The sequence below is a fragment of the Trematomus bernacchii genome, unplaced genomic scaffold, assembly GCF_902827165.1.
Source record: "Trematomus bernacchii unplaced genomic scaffold, fTreBer1.1, whole genome shotgun sequence".
In the NCBI taxonomy this organism is placed as follows: domain Eukaryota; kingdom Metazoa; phylum Chordata; class Actinopteri; order Perciformes; family Nototheniidae; genus Trematomus; species Trematomus bernacchii.
The window spans coordinates 25,423,212-25,446,198 of NW_022987720.1; the positions used below are offsets into that span (position 1 = coordinate 25,423,212).

The following is a 22,987-nucleotide window of genomic DNA, read 5'->3' on the forward strand; positions in this document are numbered from 1 at the left end:
GGCGCCCATTTTTCACCGTTATCCTGATTTACGAAAGCTTTCTAAGATAACTTTGTTTTAGGACTGATCAACACGTTTTGCACATGAATTACAAGTGGGTTCAGAATATGAACTCATGTTTGCCATCTACTATTTTCGACAACAATACCACTCTGAACTCTGATCTGGAAAAATACTTTTTTCCTGCTTCTCTTTATACAGCTCAATAGCAGCTAAAAAACTGCATATATAAATATACCATGTTGCTCCTTAAAGATATTTGTGTGTACTTGCATTTCAGTCCTGCTTTGCTAAACCCAGAAAAACCTTTCTAAAGAAAATCACAAGACTCTGCTTTGAGCACAACTCTCCTCTGTTGAACCTCTCAGACTTCTTATCGTGCATAATTTCACTTTCATCCTGCTGTTGTTGGGGTTTTCAAAGATCCCAGCTCCAGCTATATATCACAATGCAGTATGAGCTCCCTGCATGCCTAAAGTGCGTACTGTATAATACATTTAGAGGGAGAGAGAAAGGGGATGGAGAAAGAGCTGAAAGTGATTCATATAGACAGTGGTTGAGAGTAAAATTAAGATAGATGTGAGATGTCGGAGAAAGATTTAGAAAAAATCTGTAGAAAGTGCCCATCTCATTTCCAATCACTCTTTTAATAACATGCTGTAATGGCCTCTTAAATAGACATTTCTTTATAGAGTTGAAAGATATTTTTCAATTCCTGTCAAAGCCTTCTTATCACAGTCTGATTAGATTTTAAGATTTCAAAGCAAGGATAAAAACCAAATCATCCTAGATCTGGACACATTTCTGGATCTTAATAATGCATAAGCCCTAATTTGGCTTCTTGTTGACGCAGTGTGTTATTACTCTATTTACACCTCTCAGGGGGATGAAGTCAATATGGTAATTGTTCCTAGAAGGGGACATTTTCACACACTTGTAACAGCATTTTTTAACTCAACTGCTCATATACCATTGCAATGATTTAGCTGTATTAATCCATTCTTTACCTCCCTAACCAGGTGGGCTCTTTCTTCATGATCAACTTGTGCCTCGTGGTCATCGCCACCCAGTTCTCGGAGACGAAGCAGAGGGAGAACGCCCTGATGAGGGAACAGCGTGCTCGCTACATGTCCAACGACTCCACTCTCGCCAGCTACAGCGAACCAGGCTCGTGCTACGAGGAGATGCTACGCTACATCAGCCACCTTTATCGCAAGTTCTCACGCAGGCTGCAGAGGATATACTCCGGGTGGCACAGGTTGGATATGGCACTTTAGTTTCTGGTGGCATTGTTACTTTTTCTACTTGTGGGAATATCCAGTTACATGTCAGTGACAGGAAGTGAAGTTAAAGGGGTGCATTATTGCTTTAGAGAATTTGTGTTTTTTCAATTTAAAAAGAAATCTGTTGTAATTTAAGTACAAGGCAACCCTCAAATCAAATCAGGTTTTATTTATATAGCACATTTAAAAGCGATTTTTAGTCGAGCCAAAGTGCTGTACATGTAATAAAAACACATTACTACAATCACAATAAACGACAATAAATTACAACAGATATAAAAAATAAAATAAAAAAAAACACACGGAAAAGTCAGTAGTCATGCTCCGCTCTAACTAGAAAGCCAGAGAGAAGAAGTGTGTTTTTAGTGTAGATTTAAAAACCCCTAGGGTCTGGGCCGACCTCACATGGAGGGGCAGAGTGTTCCAGAGCCTAGGGCCAGCTGCTGCGAAGGCTCGGTGCCCTCGGGTTTTGAGCCTGGTCTTGGGCACTACCAGCAGCAGCTGGTCAGCAGACCTTAAAGCTCTGGCTGGGGTGTAGCGCTGGAGGAGTTCGGCTATATAGGCCGGAGCCAGCCCATTTAGTGCTTTAAAAACAAATAAAAGGACTTTAAAATCAATTCTGAACCGAACTGGGGTGATGTGGTCACGCTTTTTGTGGCCAGTCAGCAAACGTGCAGCTGCGTTTTGGACTAGCTGCAGGCGTTTAATTGAGGCCTGGTCCATACCCACATACAGAGCGTTACAATAGTCCAGTCTCGAGGTTACAAAGGCGTTAATAACCCTTTCTAAGTCATTAAAAGATAAATACGACTTGGTTTTGGCCAATAGTCTTATTTAAAAAAAGCAGGATTTGACTACGGTGCTGACCTGCTTGTCGAATTTAAAAGTGCTAGTGAAGGTCACTCCAAGGTTCATGACCGAGGGGAGGATGTTTTTTTTGAGAGAGCCCAGAATATCAACCGGAGAGGCTGGAGGTTGGGGTCCAAAAAAGATGACCTCAGTCTTGCTCTCGTTGAGGTTGAGAACGTTTTTGCTCAGCCAGGATTTTATCTCTGCTAAGCAGTCCATCAACTGCTGTAGTGAGTGTTTGACATTTGCTTTGAGAGGCAGATAGATCTGTACATCGTCGGCGTAGCAGTGGAAGGGAATGTTATGTTTTGTGAGAATTGAACCTAGGGGCAGTATGTACAGTAGAAAAAGGATGGGGCCCAGAATCCCTGTTAGACATTGAACGTGTATAACCTGTGTTGAACTCATTTCACACATGCTTGAATATTTCCTGTAATATTAAGAGGGTGACTGTCCAAAGTATCAGGATAAAATCCCTGGTTTGAAAGGACCACATTGTTTCCCTGGGCTTTCCTCGTTTTATAATTGTGTGCTTTGATCATTTTGAATCTCACATAATTGCAGTATGTAAAAAGAGCTGTAATGGGAGGTTAAAACTATGAAAGTGCTCAATAAATGCAGTCCATTTACCGTATTTTCCGGACTATAAGTCGCACCTGTGTATAAGTCGCTCTTATCAAAAAAGATGTCGTTAAGAGAAAAACAACATATCTAAGTCGCTTCGGAGTATAAGTCGCAGGACCAGCCAGACAGCTTAAAAAAGCGCAACTTATAGTCTGGAAAATACGGTATTAAGGTGTTGGTAATCTTCCTTATTTAGTTATTAATTATGTTTAATGTCTCCTGTCCTCTGGCCAGTAAAAGGCGTAAAAAGGTGAACCCTAACGGCGGCGGTGCGGGCAGTAACGGGGGGGGGAACGGACACGGCCACGGCTCCAGCAGAGGGGGCGGGGGTCCGGGGAACGCTCTGTGGCTCAGACCCATCCACAACCTCCTGCAGCACCATCAGCACCAGCACTGTCGCCTCAGCAACGGGGGGCAGCACACCACCATCACCGTGGCGACCGCCGAGCACACGGACGGAGAAGGAGGGGAGGAGCTTGAGATGAAGTCGCTTCCTGTGCGGAGAGGAAGTACAAACGGGAATAGCAGCGGGGGGCCGTCGGTCATCACGCAGGGGATGGGGGCGTTGCTGGGGCGACTGAACGGGGGCATGAACTACCCCACCATACTGCCCTCGTTTGTGTGCAGCTACAGCAGCAAGACCCCGCCCCCCCACTCCCAGCACCGGGGCCACAGCCCGGAGCATCACCCCCAAAACCACCCGGCGTCTGAACACACAGAGACACTGAACAAGCTCTACCAGCTCATGGGACAGCACAGTAAGAGGAGACACACACACACACACACACACACACACACACACACACAAAAACACACACTCTGACACATTCCATACATTTAAAAAGTCTTGATTGTAGAACAAAATGAATGTAGAAATGTTACATCACCGTAAGGTTTCTTGAGGGCCTTTTTCTAAGATCAAAGTTTGGCTGGACTGGTAAAACCACCTCTTTTTTTTAAGGCCCAAAAGTTAATCAGAATCAGAAATCCTTTTATTGTCCCGACATTACAACACCTACAGTACAGTGCGTATTAAAGTAAAAAAAGTAGATTAACATATTATATAAAAAAGTAAGCAGACCTTATTATTAATAAAAACACAATAAGTAAATGTAAATAGCAGATAAGTACGCCGTGGTGAAAAAGCTAAGTATTTCTTTTGGAAAATGTGACCATATAAAAATATTCAAGAAGCTGGTAATCTTTACAAATTGTAAATATATTGAAAGAAAGAAAAAGAAAGCATACATTGGACGTGGGTTTATATTTCACATGAGCTGTGGTATTGCACAAAGTTGTACGTTTACAGGCAGTATTTCTGCACATCAGAGATATAACAGTCTTTGTGTGTGTGTGTGAGGCTATGGTGGTTATACAGTATATACATGTAGTTTACAGAGTGGAGCCTGACTCAGCTTCAAAACATTTTAAAGTGTTGCTTCAAGATTATGATATTCAAAGGCTTTATTGTCATATTCACAATAGCTACAGTGTAGTTGTGGCAGCGGACATCTTAAGTCCCAGGCTCCTCCAACAATGCAAACAACAATATACTTAAGAGATTACCAAAAAAAGAGAAAATATAAATAAAATAGGGCATTGAGTGAGTGTCACATGACCTGAGTCAAAAGACAGCCTGAGAAGTAAGAGTTCAAACATGCCCCTTTTTAAGGCCGTTGCCATTCTGAGTGGAGCAATTTTGTTTTTATTTTGAGTGGGTTTCGCTTTACTTTAATGTCTCTTCTTAACATTTACTTGATACTCAGTTTTCCCTGGGGTTCCATCATATCTTTTTCATCCCTCACAATGTTTTCATCTTAATTTCTTCCTTGAGCAAATACCTCTGGCCTCTTTAGAAGTTTGACACGTGTGTGTGTGTGTGTGTGTGTGTGTGTGTGTGTGTGTGTGTGTGTGTGTGTGTGTGTGTGTGTGTGTGTGTGTGTGTGTGTGTGTGTGTGTGTGTGTGTGTGTGTGTGTGTGTGTGTGTGTGTGTGTGGTGTGTGTGTGTGTGTGTGTGTGTGTGTGTGTGTGTGTGTGTGTGTGTGTGTGTGTGTGTGTGTGTGTGTGATCCATGTCATCCATGTCTCAAGTGCTTGGGCTATCAGTGCAGAGAAGTGGATAAATAGGAGGATTGTAGGAATCAGCACCGTGTGTGGGGAGTGGCAGGGCAGAGAGAAAGGAGGGCAGTGTAAAGTAACATAAACAAACTGTTATTCTGTGGGAGAAGAAGCAGATGGAGTTCAAACGAGAGGTATAAAATATTTAGAATTTGATGGAGGGGAGAGAAATAAATTGGATTAATAAGGGAGCGAGAAAGGAGGGTTTGCTGGGGGGGAGAGCATGCAGCAGAGAGAGAAACGGACAACATCAAACTTTGTTGGTTGCAGAGGAAAAATGAAAAAGCAGCTAGATAGATAGACTTCTCCCGTCTGTCCTAATGAGGGGAAACTGCTAACAAGCTCACACAAACACACATGTACACACTGCTGGCTGCCGACACTCCAAACATCATTAAGCGCACATGAATTAGTTCCTTACTGCAGAGAAGACTGCGTGACGCGGGATAAATACAGAAAAAGAACGTGATTAGGAAGAGGCTTTAAAACATCACAAGTGTGTTCAAAGTGTTAAAGAGTCGATACAAATCCTTCGCCGAGTGAGAGCAACACTACTAATGTGTGATTTAATGCTTTGCACTTGAGTGAAAACTAAACCAGTTAAATGTCTCCAGTCATTGTCTGACTTTCCCAGATTTGTTTTCAGCTCTGTCAGATGATGTTGGACCTTGCGATGTAATGGGTTAGAGTTGGAGTGCTGTTTGGGGTTGAAAAGCCTCTTCGTGCTGTTCTTGGGAACATTTTCTGGCGCTGTCAAATCTAATTGTAGTTTAAATGTAATCTAATCCAACCCTAATGTAATATAAAGTGATGTGAAGTTGGGGTGAATTTCAACAAGCAGTTTGCCAGACAATATTGTGTCCCTTGAAGGCATTTGCTGAAAGAATTAGTAAGAATGCAAACAATCTGTCAGAAGTTGGTCTCAAAACAAATAAGTAGACTTGGAAATGAATTTGGAGGTTATCAAAGACAATGACATGTGATGACAACTCTCACAAGCCTGTTTTTATGGCTAGAGGTATCAGCTTTTGAAGAGCTGATGTTTCCAGAAGTCATGTTGAGCAGCTTTGCGGTTCCTTTAAACTGGTTTGAGCAGGATGGAGTCAGAGAACAGAGGGTGAGGGGAGTCATCCAGGAGCTCGTGCAGGACTGTGGGCGAGTTTCACTGCTCACTGCGCAAAGAGGCTTGTTCTGGCTCTCTACTCAGATAGGACACCCCTTCAACACTGCATGTACTTTTTAGTGTTTCTGTTACCGTTGTGTTTAGAGCTTCTTGCTGTGGTTTTCATTTCCAACTGCAGCGCGTTTCTCTTCCACCCGATGTTATTGTCCAGTCACCATTAAAGGAAGAATTTCTAGAAGAAGAAATTAGAGAAGAAATAATGTTGTCCTCATATGAGTCACCTTCAATTAGGCCAGCGCTCACAACATTGAGTTTAACAAGCAGCAGGAAGTGCTTGGCAGAGAACCATTTATGGACTATTTTGCCCTGTGTACTGCCTCTCAGGAGCCTGGGAGTAGCTTTAGACAAAATATAAATAAGTTGAGGCCACCATTTATACATTTGTGGCCTTTCCGTTATTATGGTTAATTACGGAGTGTGAGATAGAATTTGTTACCACAATTTATTTAAATTATTGCCACATTTTAATGCATGCCACAATTACACAAAATAAATAACTTTGGCAAGGAACAAAGCCAATTCATTCATTCCAGCTGCCATCAGCTTGAGGCATTCATCCTTGGTTGTAGATAGCTTGACCTTACCTAGGGGATGGATTATTGAGACATGTTGACAACATTTGTTCTGCTAGGGATTATTGTAAGTCAAATGCAATTACCAAGAATTTGCTCTCTGGCAATATTCTGACTGAGAGGCCCTGATGCGTCATGGTAACCTGTTGATGTGGCAGTGTGTCACTACACTTTGTGCTTTCGGGTATATAGGTGGGTCTTTTTTGCTGGCTTTCTGTATATACACTTATCTTAAATAAATACATCTTGGCTTTGTTTTTTATTCCATGGCCATTTCCAATCTCTGTAGAGGCTACTTACTTACTCCACTTTGTAGGAGGAGGTTGTTGACTGAATTCTGTTGAATAAAGTTTGACTATTTTATTGTTTATGTATATATTATATGTTTATGGTTTTCTAAAATGATGGAATTGAAAGTCAATCGAAGATGATGGTTAAGGTTGAGGTTAGTTTATTTATATTGCACATCTGTAGACAAAAGACTCTTAAAAGTGCTTTACATAATCATTCACACACAAGATAATGCAGTAAAGGATAGTTTTGTAGTAATGATGCAAAGATAATATTTGATTTAATATTATGACATTAGAATTAATTTATTTAATCTAGCAACCATAAAGATATGAACCCATTGTCCCCCAAAGAACACAAACATTGGCTTGGATCAAGCGTGAACTCCTATCATGTTTGACTTTCTCTGAAAGCTAATGACACAGCAGCTTCGAATGAGGACAGCCTGTATAAACCCATTTGCACTGTTTGACAGTCTCCACCCGTTCCACCCCCCCCAGGTCGCCAGCGGCTGCTGTACCAGCTGGCGGGCGTGGTGCCCAGCCCTCTGCTGCTGGAGCTGCTCAGCTGCCCTCAGTGCGCCCGCAGCCTGGAGACCCTGGAGCTGGAGCTGGGAGACCTGGAGGGAGGCAGGGGTGAGCCGGACGGACTGCACGACTTCCCCCAGGTCAGACTGTGCGGGGGTGCACTGACGATGATGGTAAACAGTGAGGAGGAAGGTTGTGGAAGTGGGGATTTGGCATTAATGATAGTGCTCAATGGATGACCCTTAGGTTACTTATTGTAACCCTAGTTCTATAAGCACAGGAGGCCTTTTGTAACATAGCCAGCAAATTAGGACGAGTCTCCCCGAATATGTGTGGACAACACAGTATATAAGGCTATATATACAGCTCTGGAAAAAATTAAGAGACCACTTCAAGTTGTTCTTAAATCTTAATCTCTACACGTATTGCAGCCATTTCATTCCATTGTCTGTTGGATGCCAAGTAGTTTACAGAATACAATTTAAAAACAATAATTGTACTGATCTACATACCTAAAAATAGTAAATCCAGAGTGCTCTCTTTTGTTCACACAGGGCTCCACCTGTGCTTATAGAACTAGGGTTACAATACGTAACCTTTGTACTAACTGACACAGACTCCGCCCTCTACTGGACTGCAGTGGGTGAAACTTGGCAAATGTACGCCCTGTCACGCCCAAACAATAAGAAATTGCACTTGAAAGTATTGACACTAAACAAAAAATACTGTAATTTATAGGTTTTTTCTTCTGATTATTTTGTATATATTGTAAAACTATCATAATTATATAAAAATCAATTAAAGAAAGTTTCTCTTCAATACTCGCTATCAGCGTTTATCCCTTCAGTGCCTCACTTTCATATACCTCCCCTATCTTTTCTGCTCTAGGGGGGAGATCTGAGAAGCGGTCGAGGTCGGAGCAGACGGCGAGGGGTCAGGGAGTATAAAAACGGAGTGGTCGGGGCCTGGGTCGGCTTCAGGGACAAACTGAAGAGGATCGTGGAAAGTAAATACTTCAACCGAGGGATCATGATCGCCATCCTCGTCAATACCCTCAGCATGGGGATAGAGTACCATAAGCAGGTAAGACACAACTGAAATGTGGGAGAGAGACAGATGCGAACCGTTCAGATCATTGTTTCCAATCCTCTGACCTTTATAGAGAAACAAGTAGTTGGATGAGAACTGTCAGACGCGGCATTTGTTTGTGAAACTGGCATTTGGCTGCCTGAGAGTATAATGAGAAAAAAGTCAAGGAGGTGGCCAGGGGTGAGGTAACAAAGGAAGAGAGTGGAGAAGTAAACTACCAACTGTCTCCTTCTTACTTACTCACACACAAATACACACTCCGTCACACTCCAGGATTATTTCTAGTTTACCCTGTGCGGCCAGCATCTGGAAAATAACAGCTTAATAATACAACTCCTGTTTCCCTCGACCCACTTTCGCACACTCTGACACATTTGTAGAGTTGTGCAGACACATTCATCTGCAGAGTTTTCACACCCAAATATCATTTAAATGCGCACACACGCACACACAACCTTTTAGTTTTCAAGCAGCACAGCAAATGGGTAAAATCCATAAGACAAGATTCTTCTGCACACACACTCCTTTCTCTTCTCTGTGTCCTCTTGCTCCCATCTCCTCTAATTCCCTCTCCAGGGGATGTGTGTGTGTATGTGTGTGTGCTTCTCTCTTTGTGATATAAACACAAGAAGCGACTGGGAGAGCCATGGCCTTATTGGGCCAATAACACACACACACACACTCACACACGCTCACAGGGACTGAAGAGTTATGTAAGAGTTCCTCCTCCCCTTAGTACCCTTCATCCCTCTCATGTGACACCCAGCCAAACTTTACGAGACTACGAGTGTATAAGTGTCTGTGAGGAGGTGTAGGAGGTGGAGTGTAGATAGTGTGAGTGTAAAAATCGATTTCAAATGCACCGTCTGGAAGCTCGAATCTGAGGATACTATAAAAGTATGACTTGAAGTTTTAATACGCAACCACATGCTGTTCATGAATGACACACATCCAACTTGATCACTCACAAATAACAGCATCGAATCCCAAAGTGAATTTTTGGGGAATGACTGTACATTTGCCTGCTGATGATTATGAACACAACCTTTTTCTTGTAGTTTGTATATTAAAAGCACACACAAAATCACAAATAAATGCTAAATATAGTTATGCTCAAAGGTAATCACATTCAAATAATCCTACCGGTAACATTTATATCCTCACAAGCTGTTTAAAGGTTTAAAGGGGCCCTATGATGCTAATTTTCATGTTTATATTTGCATTTTGTGCCTCTATTGTGACACGTTCATATGCAAAAAGCTCTTTATTTTCTCATACTACCTCTTTTCACCCTCTGTCTGAAACCAGAGCCCAGTCTGCTCTGATTGGTAAGCTAGTCTGCTCTGTGTGATTGCGCTAGCCAATAGAAGCGCGAGAGTTACATAATGATGTCACTATGTCGCAGAAGAAACAAATAAGTCAAATGGAGGCATTTACAGGAAAGGGAAAATCCCCCAAAGCATAATAAGACCTCTTTAACCCTCACAAACGGTTTTAAAGGAGCGTTTTATGGTTTAAAAATGAATTTTGAAAGTAAACACCATATCTCAATTTGTATTTGAACAACATACTCATGTTGTTGAAGGCTTAGGTGTTAAATCCTTAATTCTAAATATCTATGCATGTATGGATGCATGGGTGTGGGGGAGGTGCATATCTCAGTTGTGCTTTTGTTCCTCATAATCTTAAGGGCAAGGTCATTCGCAGATTGGCATTCAAACACATTGGAAATGTCTTCCTGCGGGCACTCACAGTATTTCATTCTGATTGAGCACTCAGTCTGTCAAACGTAATGACGGGGGTGGAAAGCAGCGTCTAAAGCAAGAGTTCAGAACACTCATTCGGGGTGATTGATGACATAAAACATATTGACATAAGGAGAGGCCGTCCTAATTACTTTTGAAACCACTCAGTTGCTAATGATCACAGCAATCTATTGCTACTATAAAACAGTGCACCGTTGTATGTGAGGCTGACATCTCAAGGGCAGGTTGATGGGATGTATTAACAGAGGGGAGAGATCTTTTCCTTTCCCCCCCCCCCTCTCCCACATTTGTCGCCCTCGCCGCTGGACCTGAATACAATTGGCTTTTCTAACCTTTAAACTCAACCAGCCACTGATCGTTTTCACACGTTTGTCAATCCACGAGAACAGGAAGCAGAATTCAGCGTGCTGAGTAAAGCCTAAAAGCAGAGAAGACATTAGGATTATTGGGTCGTGCATGCTTATTGAGATTTTTAAACCTCCAACCCTTTGGCTATTGCTGTATTATGTTTTGTAGTGTTTGAATTCTCCTGTTGGCCATTCTGCACTCTCCCCTCCCAACACACTGTAAAGATACGTATAGCAGCAATAAAAACTGCTGTGTAGCATATGGAAATTATTGCCCTGCAAGTCAGCAATAAGCTCTTTCATTTCTCCGGTGTGACAACCACAGAGGTAATGAAAAAGCCTCTAGTCCACTGTTAAATAATAATGTATGTGACTCTAGTATTGTGACGGCTTCAGATAGCTGACAGAGGGCTCTTTTAAAGCTTTGGTGAGGCGCTTTAAAGTTTTTTATGTGCTGCTGGCTGGTCAGTAAAAGACAATTTGAACAAACAGCCAGGCGGCAAGTCTTTCAATTGTCTGCCCAGCTCTTTAAAAAATAAAATAAAAACATGGCATTGTTCTACCTCACCATGCGGAACTCCAAAAGTTGTGATAGGGTCCCCTGGTGTTACTTGTTTATTTTTTTATGTGCAGGCGTTTCTGCTTTGGTTTTCAAAGCATCACGACTGTCCCAATTAACTCAAAAGCTCATCTGCCCAAAATAGTAATGCAAAAAAAAAAAGGGAAGCTGCATGCGTTAGATTACACAACCCCGCACTACACATACAGCACTTCATATTGACAGTGAGGTCACAGTTATACAAGCTATAGCAGTAAATGTTTCAAGTGCCGTCAAACTACTGCTGTAATGGAAGTAATAGCTCAGCAGGGTGGCTCGACCCAGACACACACACTTACCATTTACTGCACTTTATAAGAGACAGCTAAGCAATGGATCAGACAGGCTCGGTTTCAGCATGTCCAATAGGCTGTTGGGGAAAAAGTGTGTGTCTGTGTGCGGGTGTGTAGTAATCACAGCATAGAATTTGGTCACGTATCAATACACTGAATCATACAGTGATGGATTTGGCTTACAAGAAATATCCATGAAATTGATAAAGATACAGAGAGTTGCAGTTTATCTGTTTGTCATGCAGTGACATCTCAACATCTACCTTAGCTGTATTCAAATACAATAAGTATTGAAATAATCAATGAAATACACTATAAAATGAACATACCTCATTACAATTGAAAGTTATGCATGCCGAGACTTAAGTAAGTAAAGACAAAAAACGTCCTTATAGCATTACAATAAAGTTAATTATCATGCAGATTGTGTCATTAACATGTAAGTAAAGGCTGATTGTGGTGGAGTAAAGAAAGTACATTATTTTCCAGTTAAATGCCCTGAAGTGGAAGTACTGCAGTGTGGTTGGAGCAAATGTGAAGGATGCCAAACATACGCTTTATAAAATAAACTTAGTTTAAACAGCGTGTCTTTCAAAAGGAAACAAGTCTGGGTCTTGAAATGTGGCTGTAAAAAAATATAGTTGACATCTTCACAGGAGAGATGTGTGTGTCTGTTGGAGTGTGTAGGGTTTGAGAGAGGGGGGGGGAATAGGTGTGAAGTGTAGTCTGGCGCCCTCTATCTGCGATAATTGGATGTAAACATTGATTTTAAGTAGAATGTACTGCTTTTAATAATGCAAGTATGCCTGAATGAATCATCTTTAATATAATAGGAAATTATCAATAGAGTGCCACAGTGACGCGTCCTAAAACCCGGAAGTAAACTCCTTCCGGTTCCTTCGACAAAAACCAATGCAATTTCTCCATAGGATTTTGGAAAATAGCTCGAAATAAGGTCTGTGGTTGACACAAATTGAAGAGACAGATCACGTTTTGTTCAGCCGGATAATATCCACATGTGTACCCTACTTTTATAATTTTCTAATCATAAATCTATCGATTAGATTAGATATATCGTAAAATGCTAACTTACTTCCGGGTTTTAGGACGCGTCACTGTGGCACTCTATATGGATGATGACGATGATGAATTGACTAGTGTCTTTGTGAAAGGGAAACCCCTCATTTACCTCCAGCTTCATTCAGCTTCAACATATGTATGTGTATAACACGTTTTAAGAATGACAAACAACGAAGAAAATAGGCCAACTCTTGATGTTTCCGCAGGTTACTGATAGTGCACAATAACACAAACTGAAGGTTAACCCTTATCTGCTGCTGTAGCAGGACATCTGGGATTTTTATATATTAATACTTCAATGTTTATTAGTTGGGAATTGGGTCTGCTGGATTTTATTCTCCCTGGGCTGGGACACAAAGTGTTTTCTTTTTCCCAGTTGATCCCCACATGAAAAGAATCCCAATGAGTTTTAATGAGACTGCCATGCGTCAAAATAAAATGTGGGACCAGAATGGCTTTTTAAACTTCCAGGCACACTTTAAGCATGTATAGTTAAGAGCTCATCTGCACTGAATAATGAAACACTCCAGGAAAAGGAAAAGTAGGATTGTTACAAGAGATTATCACAATGATTAGATATGTAGATTTAATTGTGGATCTCTGTTCCACCTTGTAGACAAGCGTTAAACTCAATTTGATGCAATTTATTGGTTCATTTAATGCTTTGTTTGGATAGATGGGTATTGAAATGAGAAAGAAATAGAACCCAATCCACAGCTTTTAACGTGAACCAGCACGTTGAGATCAATGATGCAGCGCTGGCAAAATGTTTCAATAAAAAAAAAATCATATGATGCGTTTCCCGGAGCACAAAATTGCTGTGTTTTCATTGAAAAGACTACATGCTTAACGACGGGCTGGATCACTGACTGTACTGTTCTGTGAGCGGAGCAGATCAACACTGATGGATTGCTGCTGCCGGTCCTGTTTGAGTGATGGGGCGAGACCGTACTCTGAACTGGATTTATAAAGTCTCAGCTCAAAAAACAAACAGGCTTTTACAACTCAGGGAAAATAAAGTGTGAAGATATTAACTAACTTGTTCTTTCCTCTTTCTTTCCTTTCTGTTTTCGCTTGATCACTCTTTCTGTCTTCCTGCTTTCTTACTTTTGCGCTCTTTCTTCTTTTAACCATCCCTATTTTCCTCCTCCCTCTCTTCTATCCTCTCCCTCTCCCCCCCCTCCCCCAGCCCGAGGAGTTGACTGATGTTTTGGAGATCAGTAACATCGTGTTCACCAGCATGTTCGTCCTGGAGATGGGTTTCATGCTGCTGGCTTTTGGCTTGTTCGGATACATCAAGAACCCATACAACATATTCGACAGCGTCATCGTGATCATCAGGTAATAACATATCTCTGAGAATAACATTTGATATCATCAAAATCCAAAACAAGAGCAGAATGCAAATACACCAGAACAATGGCTCCAACAGTGTAGATTTCACCAACTTGACAACTGAGTCCCGGGTCCTATTTCTTCTCCTGACTGTCAATCATTGGGTTCACTGCCGCAGTGTGTACCTTTTTAAGATTGACACACTCCGGATGGATCACACAGGGGCAGGAGACTCTTGATCCTGAAAGGAGTCGAGGCGTACTGTGTGGCTGTCAGCGAGTTTAAAAGAGCCCATATTGGATCAGGGGACTTCTGTATACGTGTAGTTGGGTTACTTGTGGTTCTGAATATGAAATACCCTGAAGACTCCTGAGTTACTCAAACTAAGTATCTTCAAGACAATAATATATGTAACATAATTATTATTATTAGCATATTCATATAAGCATTGATTTTAAATGCTAAAATATACACATTAGCATCAAACAGTTGTTAGATTATATGATACAAGGACCTACACTTAAAGCAAACCACCCCTAACACCACTGAACAAAAATAGTGAAAAAGTGAGTACTGATACTGTTATATTTGTTACCCCAATAGTTACAACACTCATGGTTAATGCTATTTTTTACCAGTCCCTTACAGACTCATAGAGTTCCTCTTAAAACATATGATAATCTCTCCAATGGCAAAATGGATATTAGTTGTTCAAACCATGCTAATAGGGGATTCTTAGATTATAACTGTGTCTGCTGTCATAACGGGTGTCTAATCCCAGAACAAAATATGATGGATTTAGAGGTATATCTATTCAAAAGACTTTCTTAATCGCTTTGAACTAACAGCCAAAAACGTTTCAATTTAAGGACACGACCACAAACTAAGACGAGCACATAGGAAACATGAAGTCTGTGAATTATCTTGTATTGGGAATTTGTTAGATGTTTGTTATCATCTTCTTTCTATTCAACATGGGTAACACATTGTAATGTTGCCCTTTTCCATAGAGTTATGTTTACATATAGTGATTGTGCACTACAGTACACCTAAAGTATTGTATCTCACATTCGGTGTGTGTTCCTCAGTGTGTGGGAGATAATCGGTCAAGCAGACGGGGGGTTGTCCGTCCTGCGGACATTTCGTCTGCTGCGGGTTCTGAAGCTGGTCCGCTTCCTGCCCGCCCTGAGGAGACAGCTGGTGGTGCTGATGAAGACCATGGACAACGTGGCCACCTTCTGCATGCTGCTGATGCTCTTCATCTTCACTTTCAGGTATGCACACACCAAACACACACACACACATCAAACTTCCTCATTTGTTATGACCCCCAAAGGATGACTGCATCGTCTTATCTCCCACAGTATACTGGGCATGCATCTGTTCGGCTGTAAGTTCAGTCATGAGATAGAGAACGGAGACACCGTCCCCGACCGCAAGAACTTTGACTCTCTGCTGTGGGCCATCGTCACCGTGTTCCAGGTTAGATTTTAATTTCACACTTTGCTACTTCGCTTGAGAGTCTGCTGGCTTCAATCCACACATTGAATTTAGTTTGCCCCAATTTTTCTTAGTCATTCTGATTTGCCAGAACTGCACTTATACTGGCCTGATGTAAGATTTTACTCAGCTATTCTTATGTTTTATCGATAATAGTTGTTTTATTAACTTCTGCCTATGGTTTAACTGCTTTGTGTATTCTCATTGATTGAGATTTGATTCAAAAGTGACTTATTACTTGTCAAAAATGTTAGAAGTGACAGCTTGCAAGTTATCTATCAACATACTTGAACTGGCAGTATATAAACCTTGCTTTGTACCACCAATCCGAGGGTCAGTGGTTTGATCCCTAACCAGTGTAGTCAAAATGTCTAAGTGCTAAGATACTTATCCCAACATGGTTCCCGTAGGCATTTCTACAGTGTTAGATAGAATAGAATAGAATCGGAGGGATGAAACCCTCTTGAATGGTCACACATGCAGAGCACACAGCACACACAGTGACATTTGTTCTCTGCTTTTAACCCATCCTAGTACTAGGAACAGTGTATAAGTTACTTTTGCTTAAAGGGTTAGCTTAAAGGACATTTACTATACAGCCAAAGTGTAGGCTGGTGACGTGTGCATCATCTTAAAAAACTTTTCTGACAGTGAGGCAGAAATGTATCTGGCTCTCCTTCTAAAAAAAGCTCCTCAGAGTGACCCGTGTATGACAGGAGGGAAAGATGTCCGCAGCAGCATCACATCCGTCCTACCTTGTATTTGTAAGAGTTACACTCGTCAGTTTGTGTATATTTTTATCCCAACACAGGCCTATGTGTACTCCTTGGCCAACCCAAGCAAAATGTCAAACTGAGCCTTAAGAGTTGTTGTGTGTGTATTTGTGTGTGTCCGTGTGCATGCCAAACTCAACTGCCAAGTTCTGCTCATTAGAGAAATGCTGTGAAATGAGAATTTCTGCTTATGCACAGCTTCTCTCACTATCATCCAACTCTCCCTATGTGGAGATATTGTTCAATTGCTCCAGATAGATCGTCCTCCTTTTCTATAAGGGACGCGTCAGCAGAAAGGTGGAACACAGAATGCAGTGGACTGTGTGTGTGTGTGTGTGTGTGTGTGTGTGTGTGTGTGTGTGTGTGTGTGTGTGTGTGTGTGTGTGTGTGTGTGTGTGTGTGTGTGTGTGTGTGTGTGTGTGTGTGTGTGTGTGTGTGTGTGTGTGTGTGTGTGTGTGTGTGTGTGTGTGTGTGTGTGTGTGTGTGTGTGTGTGTGTGTGTGTGTGTGTGTGTGTGTGTGTGTGTGTGTGTGTGTGTGTGTGTGTGTGTGTGTGTGTGTGTGTGTGTGTGTGTGTGTGTGTGTGTGTCGTGTGGGAGTATGATGCTGAAAAAGCATTTTATTCAGAGCTGCCTGTCACGTGAAGGCGTTCTGCTCACTATATATACTTATTATAGTTTGCTGGGGAGATGATACAACACACACACACACATGAATATGCACAGACAGCGCAGTGTATTCCTGCCACTGTGTTTAATGAGTGGGCAGAGACGGAGTGAGGCTTCATGCTGCATCATGAACGCCATCCCAGTTTCTAAATGCTTTCATCACTCACATTGATTTAAACAGGGAAACACGCACAAACACACACATAAACACCTACGTACGATTTGTGGTAATCCCATGTGCATGACGGGGAAGTATCGTAGCAGGATGGCAATAAAATAAACTAATTTACTTAAATAGTAGTAGAGTACTAGTATTTCAATTTGTTCTACTATATTCTTCTAATCCACTACATATTGGAGGCAAATATTATACTTTTTACCCCTCTACATTTATCTGACAACACAACCTACTTTGCACATTCATGTTATTCATAAAGAATAACAATCAACTAAGGAAATATGAATATGGTTATTACATGGCTTGGTTGAATACTGGATTCTGATTAGTCAATTTGGAAATTCAGAGGTTTGCTTTTTCTTGATAGCAGTCCCCTGCTAATAATAACATACCCTTGCTTAGGAAGCTTTGAACTCATATTCAAAGTCATATTCATCTGCAGAAAGGAGTCTGCTGTTGCCACAAAATGACAAATTAGTCAGACCATGGATTATTTATTTTAATATTCATACTGTATTTGGGGTTCATGAAAATCAGCGGAAGAGAAGGAAAGAGCTCCAAAATCACAGAGCTGGACAATAGAGAAAATAGGGACGGGAGACACACGGGAGATAAACACTAAAAGAAGCAGCAGCAGCAGAAGAAGACAGACTCAGGAGATTCACCCTGTCGGGGTTCTTTTCTCATTAACACCCGGCTCACTGCACATTATCCCTTACTTAATATACCTGGCAGTATGTAAAGTCATTAAAGATGGCTCCACGTTTACCAGCTACTCAATTAAAATGATGTTCACATTAATGGATAACTAATTATAATCCAGTAATACAATAGATATTATATTCCGAAAATGGCTATTCAGCATGAGAAGTTTTAGTATTTTGCTATTTTAAGTGTTCTTTGAGTGCAGTATTTCAACTTGTAACAGAGTGATATTACTACGTTTACTTATCAAAAAGATTTAAGAACTTCTTTTCACAACTGAGTACTGTTTTTTATAAAGCATATTAAATATGAAGGGATAATGTTGCTTCCTTTTCCCCCTCTACTCTCCATGTGTTCCCCTTTCTTTCTCTATATGTGCCTTTCATTTCTTCTCTCTCCATGCCTGTGGACCCTTGACCTTTTCCTCTATTTTTTAAATAACATATCTCTAAAGCTGACTTTGTGTTTCATTCAATCGATAGATTCTCACCCAGGAGGACTGGAACGTGGTGCTGTATAACGGCATGGCCTCCACCTCTCCATGGGCGGCGCTCTACTTTGTCGCTCTCATGACATTTGGAAACTACGTGCTCTTCAACCTGCTCGTGGCCATCTTGGTTGAGGGCTTCCAGGCCGAGGTGAGAACACAATAAGCACAATATGTCATTCGGGTTTACCCTTTTACTTTAATGAAACACTTGTTTTTTCAATATGCAACTTCACATTTCACAGAGATTCTTGCAATTGTGGCTCTAATGCCAGGGGAGTAAATGAATGTCTAATTTTTAACGAGCATCTCTCATCCACAACTGTGTGAATGCCGATGAGATTCTCTCGATGTTAATTAACTCCCGATGGAGTCTCGCAGCCGCCGGTCCGGACTCTCATTACCTCTCGTCACATCATGTGAGGCCCCACTGCTCGTAAGAGGGATCGGAGAATGAAAGTGAGACCCGGTCCGAAACAAACCCACTGATGATTTCAGATTCTTCCTCATCCAAATCATGTTGCCACGCAGTGAGCCTTCAGCTAGGAGAATGTCCTCATTCACATCAAGGCGTTCAAAGAAGGGCTTTCAATCAATTCAAATCCTTAGTGGTGATTAATCGTATAATTGACCATAGTTAACTCACGATTAATCACAAATAAAACGTAGTTTTTTTGTTCTAAATCGATATTATATGTTTTTAAGACTATTATCAACATAGAAAGACAAATGCGATGAAAATGATTTCAAAGAGTCCCTCGTCCTCCACAATGTGGATCTGCCTTCAAGCTGCAGCCACCCATTAAGCTATCACTGTAGAACATGTGTTGCTTTTGGAGTTGTCTATGCTTCTCCGTTGCAAACTATTCAGCATCGTGTTCCTTTGCAGGCCGGGGGCACTGCATCATCAATGCATGGCCAGCAATAGTAAAAAAGCCATTTAAATGCATTTTTCGGGTTTGCAATCCATACTTTGCTGCTCCATCACTTCCTGATTTGGAACTTGTTATTGTAGCCTTAACCTTCACAGCTCTAGTCAAAGGTCAGTATCTGATACTTCTCGTAGACTGTGAACTCCAAGTAAAAAAATCCTTCCTGTGTCCAGGGTGATGCTAATCGGTCGGAGTCGGACGATGAGAAGAAATCAGATAACTTCGATGATGACGAGAAGGTATCCCAGCTCAGAGACTCTGGTAGGTTAAATGACAGAATGTTTGTTTTAATACATTTCAAAATGTGTTGTTTGTTTGTATTGTTATAAAATTACTTTATGCCTCCACAGAGCTTAAAATGTACTCTCTGATGATGACAGCCAACGGTCATGTTGACCCTCGCGGCTCCATGGCTCCTCCAATAATCATGCGCACAGCAGCCACGCCCATGCCCACTCCCAAGAGCTCCCTGGGACCCGAGTCTGTCCTCGGGGACGACCTCATGTACAGAGAGGGGGTGCCTCAGTATGCCGATGCAGGACTGGGCTTTTCAGACTCAGGAAGTGTTCATGCAGACTCTCGCCGTGGAAGCGTCACCTCCATGGACCCCATAGCCTACGACCAGCATTCTCTGGTGAGTGGTGTCATGTTTAGAGCATCGAAGCATGGATTTAGAGCGCTGAGTTGGCAGAGTAGAGGAGCATATTTATTATTTACTTCATGTACACAGACACAATGGTCCCTAATGGAGGACCACAAGGGGCCTGAAGATCTAATTATTCAAGTCAGATGAGGTAACGTCAGGCGTTAAATGTTCTCTACCATGAAGGACATTTGAATTCCTTAAAGACTGCTCAGTGGACTGAGATGAACCTAAACTCACTTCTCAGTCTCATTTTACTTGAGGAAGGTATGACTTTCTATTTGTTGAAAGAGAACAGAGCAGGTAAAAGATAAACTGCAAACAACGGTATAATGCCGGTACCCAAAATGCACTTTTCTTTGCCCTGCTAAACATAGTGGTTTAATAACACAGGTAGACAGGCACAGCATTTATTCCACAAGGAAATCACAAATGCCTGAAACGAAATCTTTGAATATACAGTAAGGAGCCAAGATTGAGTGGTGTTATCTCATGGGTAAGGATATATTAAACATATTCCATAAAGTTGAGAATATGAGCATAACATTTGGCAAGTAGCAAACTTCTGTCACTACTATATTTAGCTTCTGACCAGTGAGAGACAAATGTATTGGAAATTCTGGCAAACAATCACATACATTATTGGGTTTATCGTATCTATAGTTTATTTCTTACTTGGCAATGTGTAACATCTGTGGAAAAAAACTCAAAGAATCGCTTTTTCTTTTTCTTGTGATTTTAAAAGACTGACAGAAACATTTACTGCAGAATCAACTGAGAATCCTAAAATTAGGTATCAATCTCAAATTGAAGTTGCCTTAAAATATTTTGACATGTACTTTAAAGGGGACCTATCATGCAAAATGCACTTTTGTACGTCTTTTATACATGAATATGTGTCCCCGGTGTTCCAGGGAACTCACCAAGTGTCAGAAAACACAACCCTCTCTATTTTCCTCCATACCCAAATCTCTAAAAAAGGGGCTGCAACGGATCTGATAAAAACTGATCCAGATTTGAACACTGTCCTGACGTCAGGACAGTGGCGCTACGGCTATTGGGCCAACTCCACCAATCAGGAGGAGACAGCCACGGCCATTGCCGTTCGAAAGCGCTGGAGACGCTGTAGTACATATGCCAGGCCAGTAGATGGTGCTGTTCTCACTGAATCAGCCCTTGCACAAACAGAGCTAGAAATTGTCAAATTGAGCAAAATGAGGCATGGCTAAAATGCATGATCTGTTTGGTATTTTGAAAAAAAAAAAGTATAAATATGCCTTATATAGGTATGGTCCTACACTATATTATTCAAATATAGCATGATAGGTCCACTTTAATACATTTCATTTAGTTCATGCTATCATGCTAAGTTGGGCATGCATAACTTCTATTTGTTAAACCCTTAATGGCCAGATATTGCTTTAAAACCTCTGTAACCTAAACACACGTAGCTGACCCATACTTCCTGTCTCTTCCAGAGCCTCTCGAGTCCCGGCCGGCGCTCCCCTCTTCCTCCCCGCTGGGGGAGCCGTCGCTCCAGCTGGAACAGTTTAGGAAGAGCGCCGAGCCTCAAGCGGCGAGACACCAGCGGCGAGAGGGAGAGCCTGCTGTCCGGGAAGGGGGGGGAGGAGGAAGATGGCGGGGAGGACAAGGGGGAGGCCGGGGGAAACAACAGACTGCGGCCGGAGACCCTGGAGCTACTGCAGGCGTCCACTCTCTGCCCCTCCATCACAGCCGAGTACGCAGACTGCAACGGGAGGACCTTGAACTACGACCCCCCCCTCGTGAACCCCGACCCCAAGGAAGACCTCTCGCCTGATGATGAAATAGATGAGGATGTAAGTTATGAGTCAGGGCCTTCAAGATAACATTTAGAATGCAAGGCAAGGCAAGTTTATACAGTGTATATATATAGCACCTTTCAACACAAGGCAATTCAAAGTGCTTTACAAAAAGGAAAGATATTAAGAAACATATTATAAAATGGCATTTAAAAACACTCATTTAAAAGCAAAGATAATAAAACATGAATAACAAAGGTACATGAATAAAGGTTACAGCAGTGTGAGATACACACATCTGAAATGTTTAGCTCTGACTCTCAATCATTGCTCACTTTTTAGCAGAAATAGTTTTCTATGACCTCACTTTCTTTCTACTTTCTTTTTGAACTTATCCTTTAGTTGTTTCAAATGTTTCATGCTAAACGAACCCCCCTTTGGAAAATTCTAATCTGACCCCATGGTACCTTTTTAGTTTTCGCCGAAACTATTCCTCTTTTTTAAATGCACATTCGTTAAGTTTACCTCGTCTTTCTAGGACTTTTTTGGAGGGTCTTGAAACCAAAGCGGCACACGTAGAGGACTTTAACCACCTACGGGTGGATAATCAAATTGAAATGTCCCCAGTGTGATAGCGTTCACATCAGGTCTTTATTCTCACTGCGTGTTGTTTTACAATCATACAAAAGCTTGAGCAAGAAATGTGTCGTCATAGACCCGGGGACAAGTTCGCTGAGCAGTTGCACCTCGTGGTTTTTTCTCTCTTATGTAAATTCTTAATCTCTTAATCTGCCCTCTCCGACTCTGTTTGCATATTTGATTTCACTTATTTTTTTTGCTTCTTACTCGGTTATTGTTCTTTGTTTTCTTTGCCCTTTGTCTCTCTCCCACTTTGAGATTTTATAATGCGTTTTGTTTTTCACACTGCAAGCCTCGAGGGGAAGCTAATTGTCGTGCTGTAATTGATTGGCTTGGGCACTAATTGTTTTCTCTGTGGGTACAAAACAAGAAATCAGTGTGGCTCTACATTTCTGTGCGTTTGTGAAAAATAGAGAAAGGTTGAAATCTACAATAGTTTTGGATAACCTCTGTTTTTTTCATTAAATTGAGTCTTTGCAAGCCATGAAATGTGAAAATTGAGGTTTAAAACATATCTTCCACAAGTGTAACTGTATGCATTTCTTATGTGTGCGTGGCATAGTAAGCATCAATGTGTGCGTGACACCTAAAGTGTGTATGCATGAGGTGCTCTGTGTGTGTCAGGGATGTCAGATCTAAGGATATATGGTTAGCAGTTTGTCTTCATCCAGTTTACACACACACTTACAAACAAACATCACGACACACACACACTCCCACAGTCTGCGC

The 22,987-nt window shown here is 41.5% G+C and overlaps 1 protein-coding gene across 1 annotated transcript in view; it reads left to right on the forward strand.

The window, feature by feature from the left end:
- The window catches only part of cacna1ha (calcium channel, voltage-dependent, T type, alpha 1H subunit a), a 126,295-nt gene that overhangs the window by 75,660 nt on the left and 27,648 nt on the right, over positions 1-22,987 (forward strand). Inside the window, 11 exon segments of the mRNA XM_034143463.1 lie at positions 1,020-1,258; positions 2,991-3,514; positions 7,420-7,619; positions 8,335-8,529; positions 13,809-13,960; positions 15,043-15,228; positions 15,319-15,436; positions 18,259-18,414; positions 19,369-19,456; positions 19,546-19,829; positions 21,317-21,676. Coding sequence (XP_033999354.1) covers positions 1,020-1,258; positions 2,991-3,514; positions 7,420-7,619; positions 8,335-8,529; positions 13,809-13,960; positions 15,043-15,228; positions 15,319-15,436; positions 18,259-18,414; positions 19,369-19,456; positions 19,546-19,829; positions 21,317-21,676 — 2,502 coding nt within the window.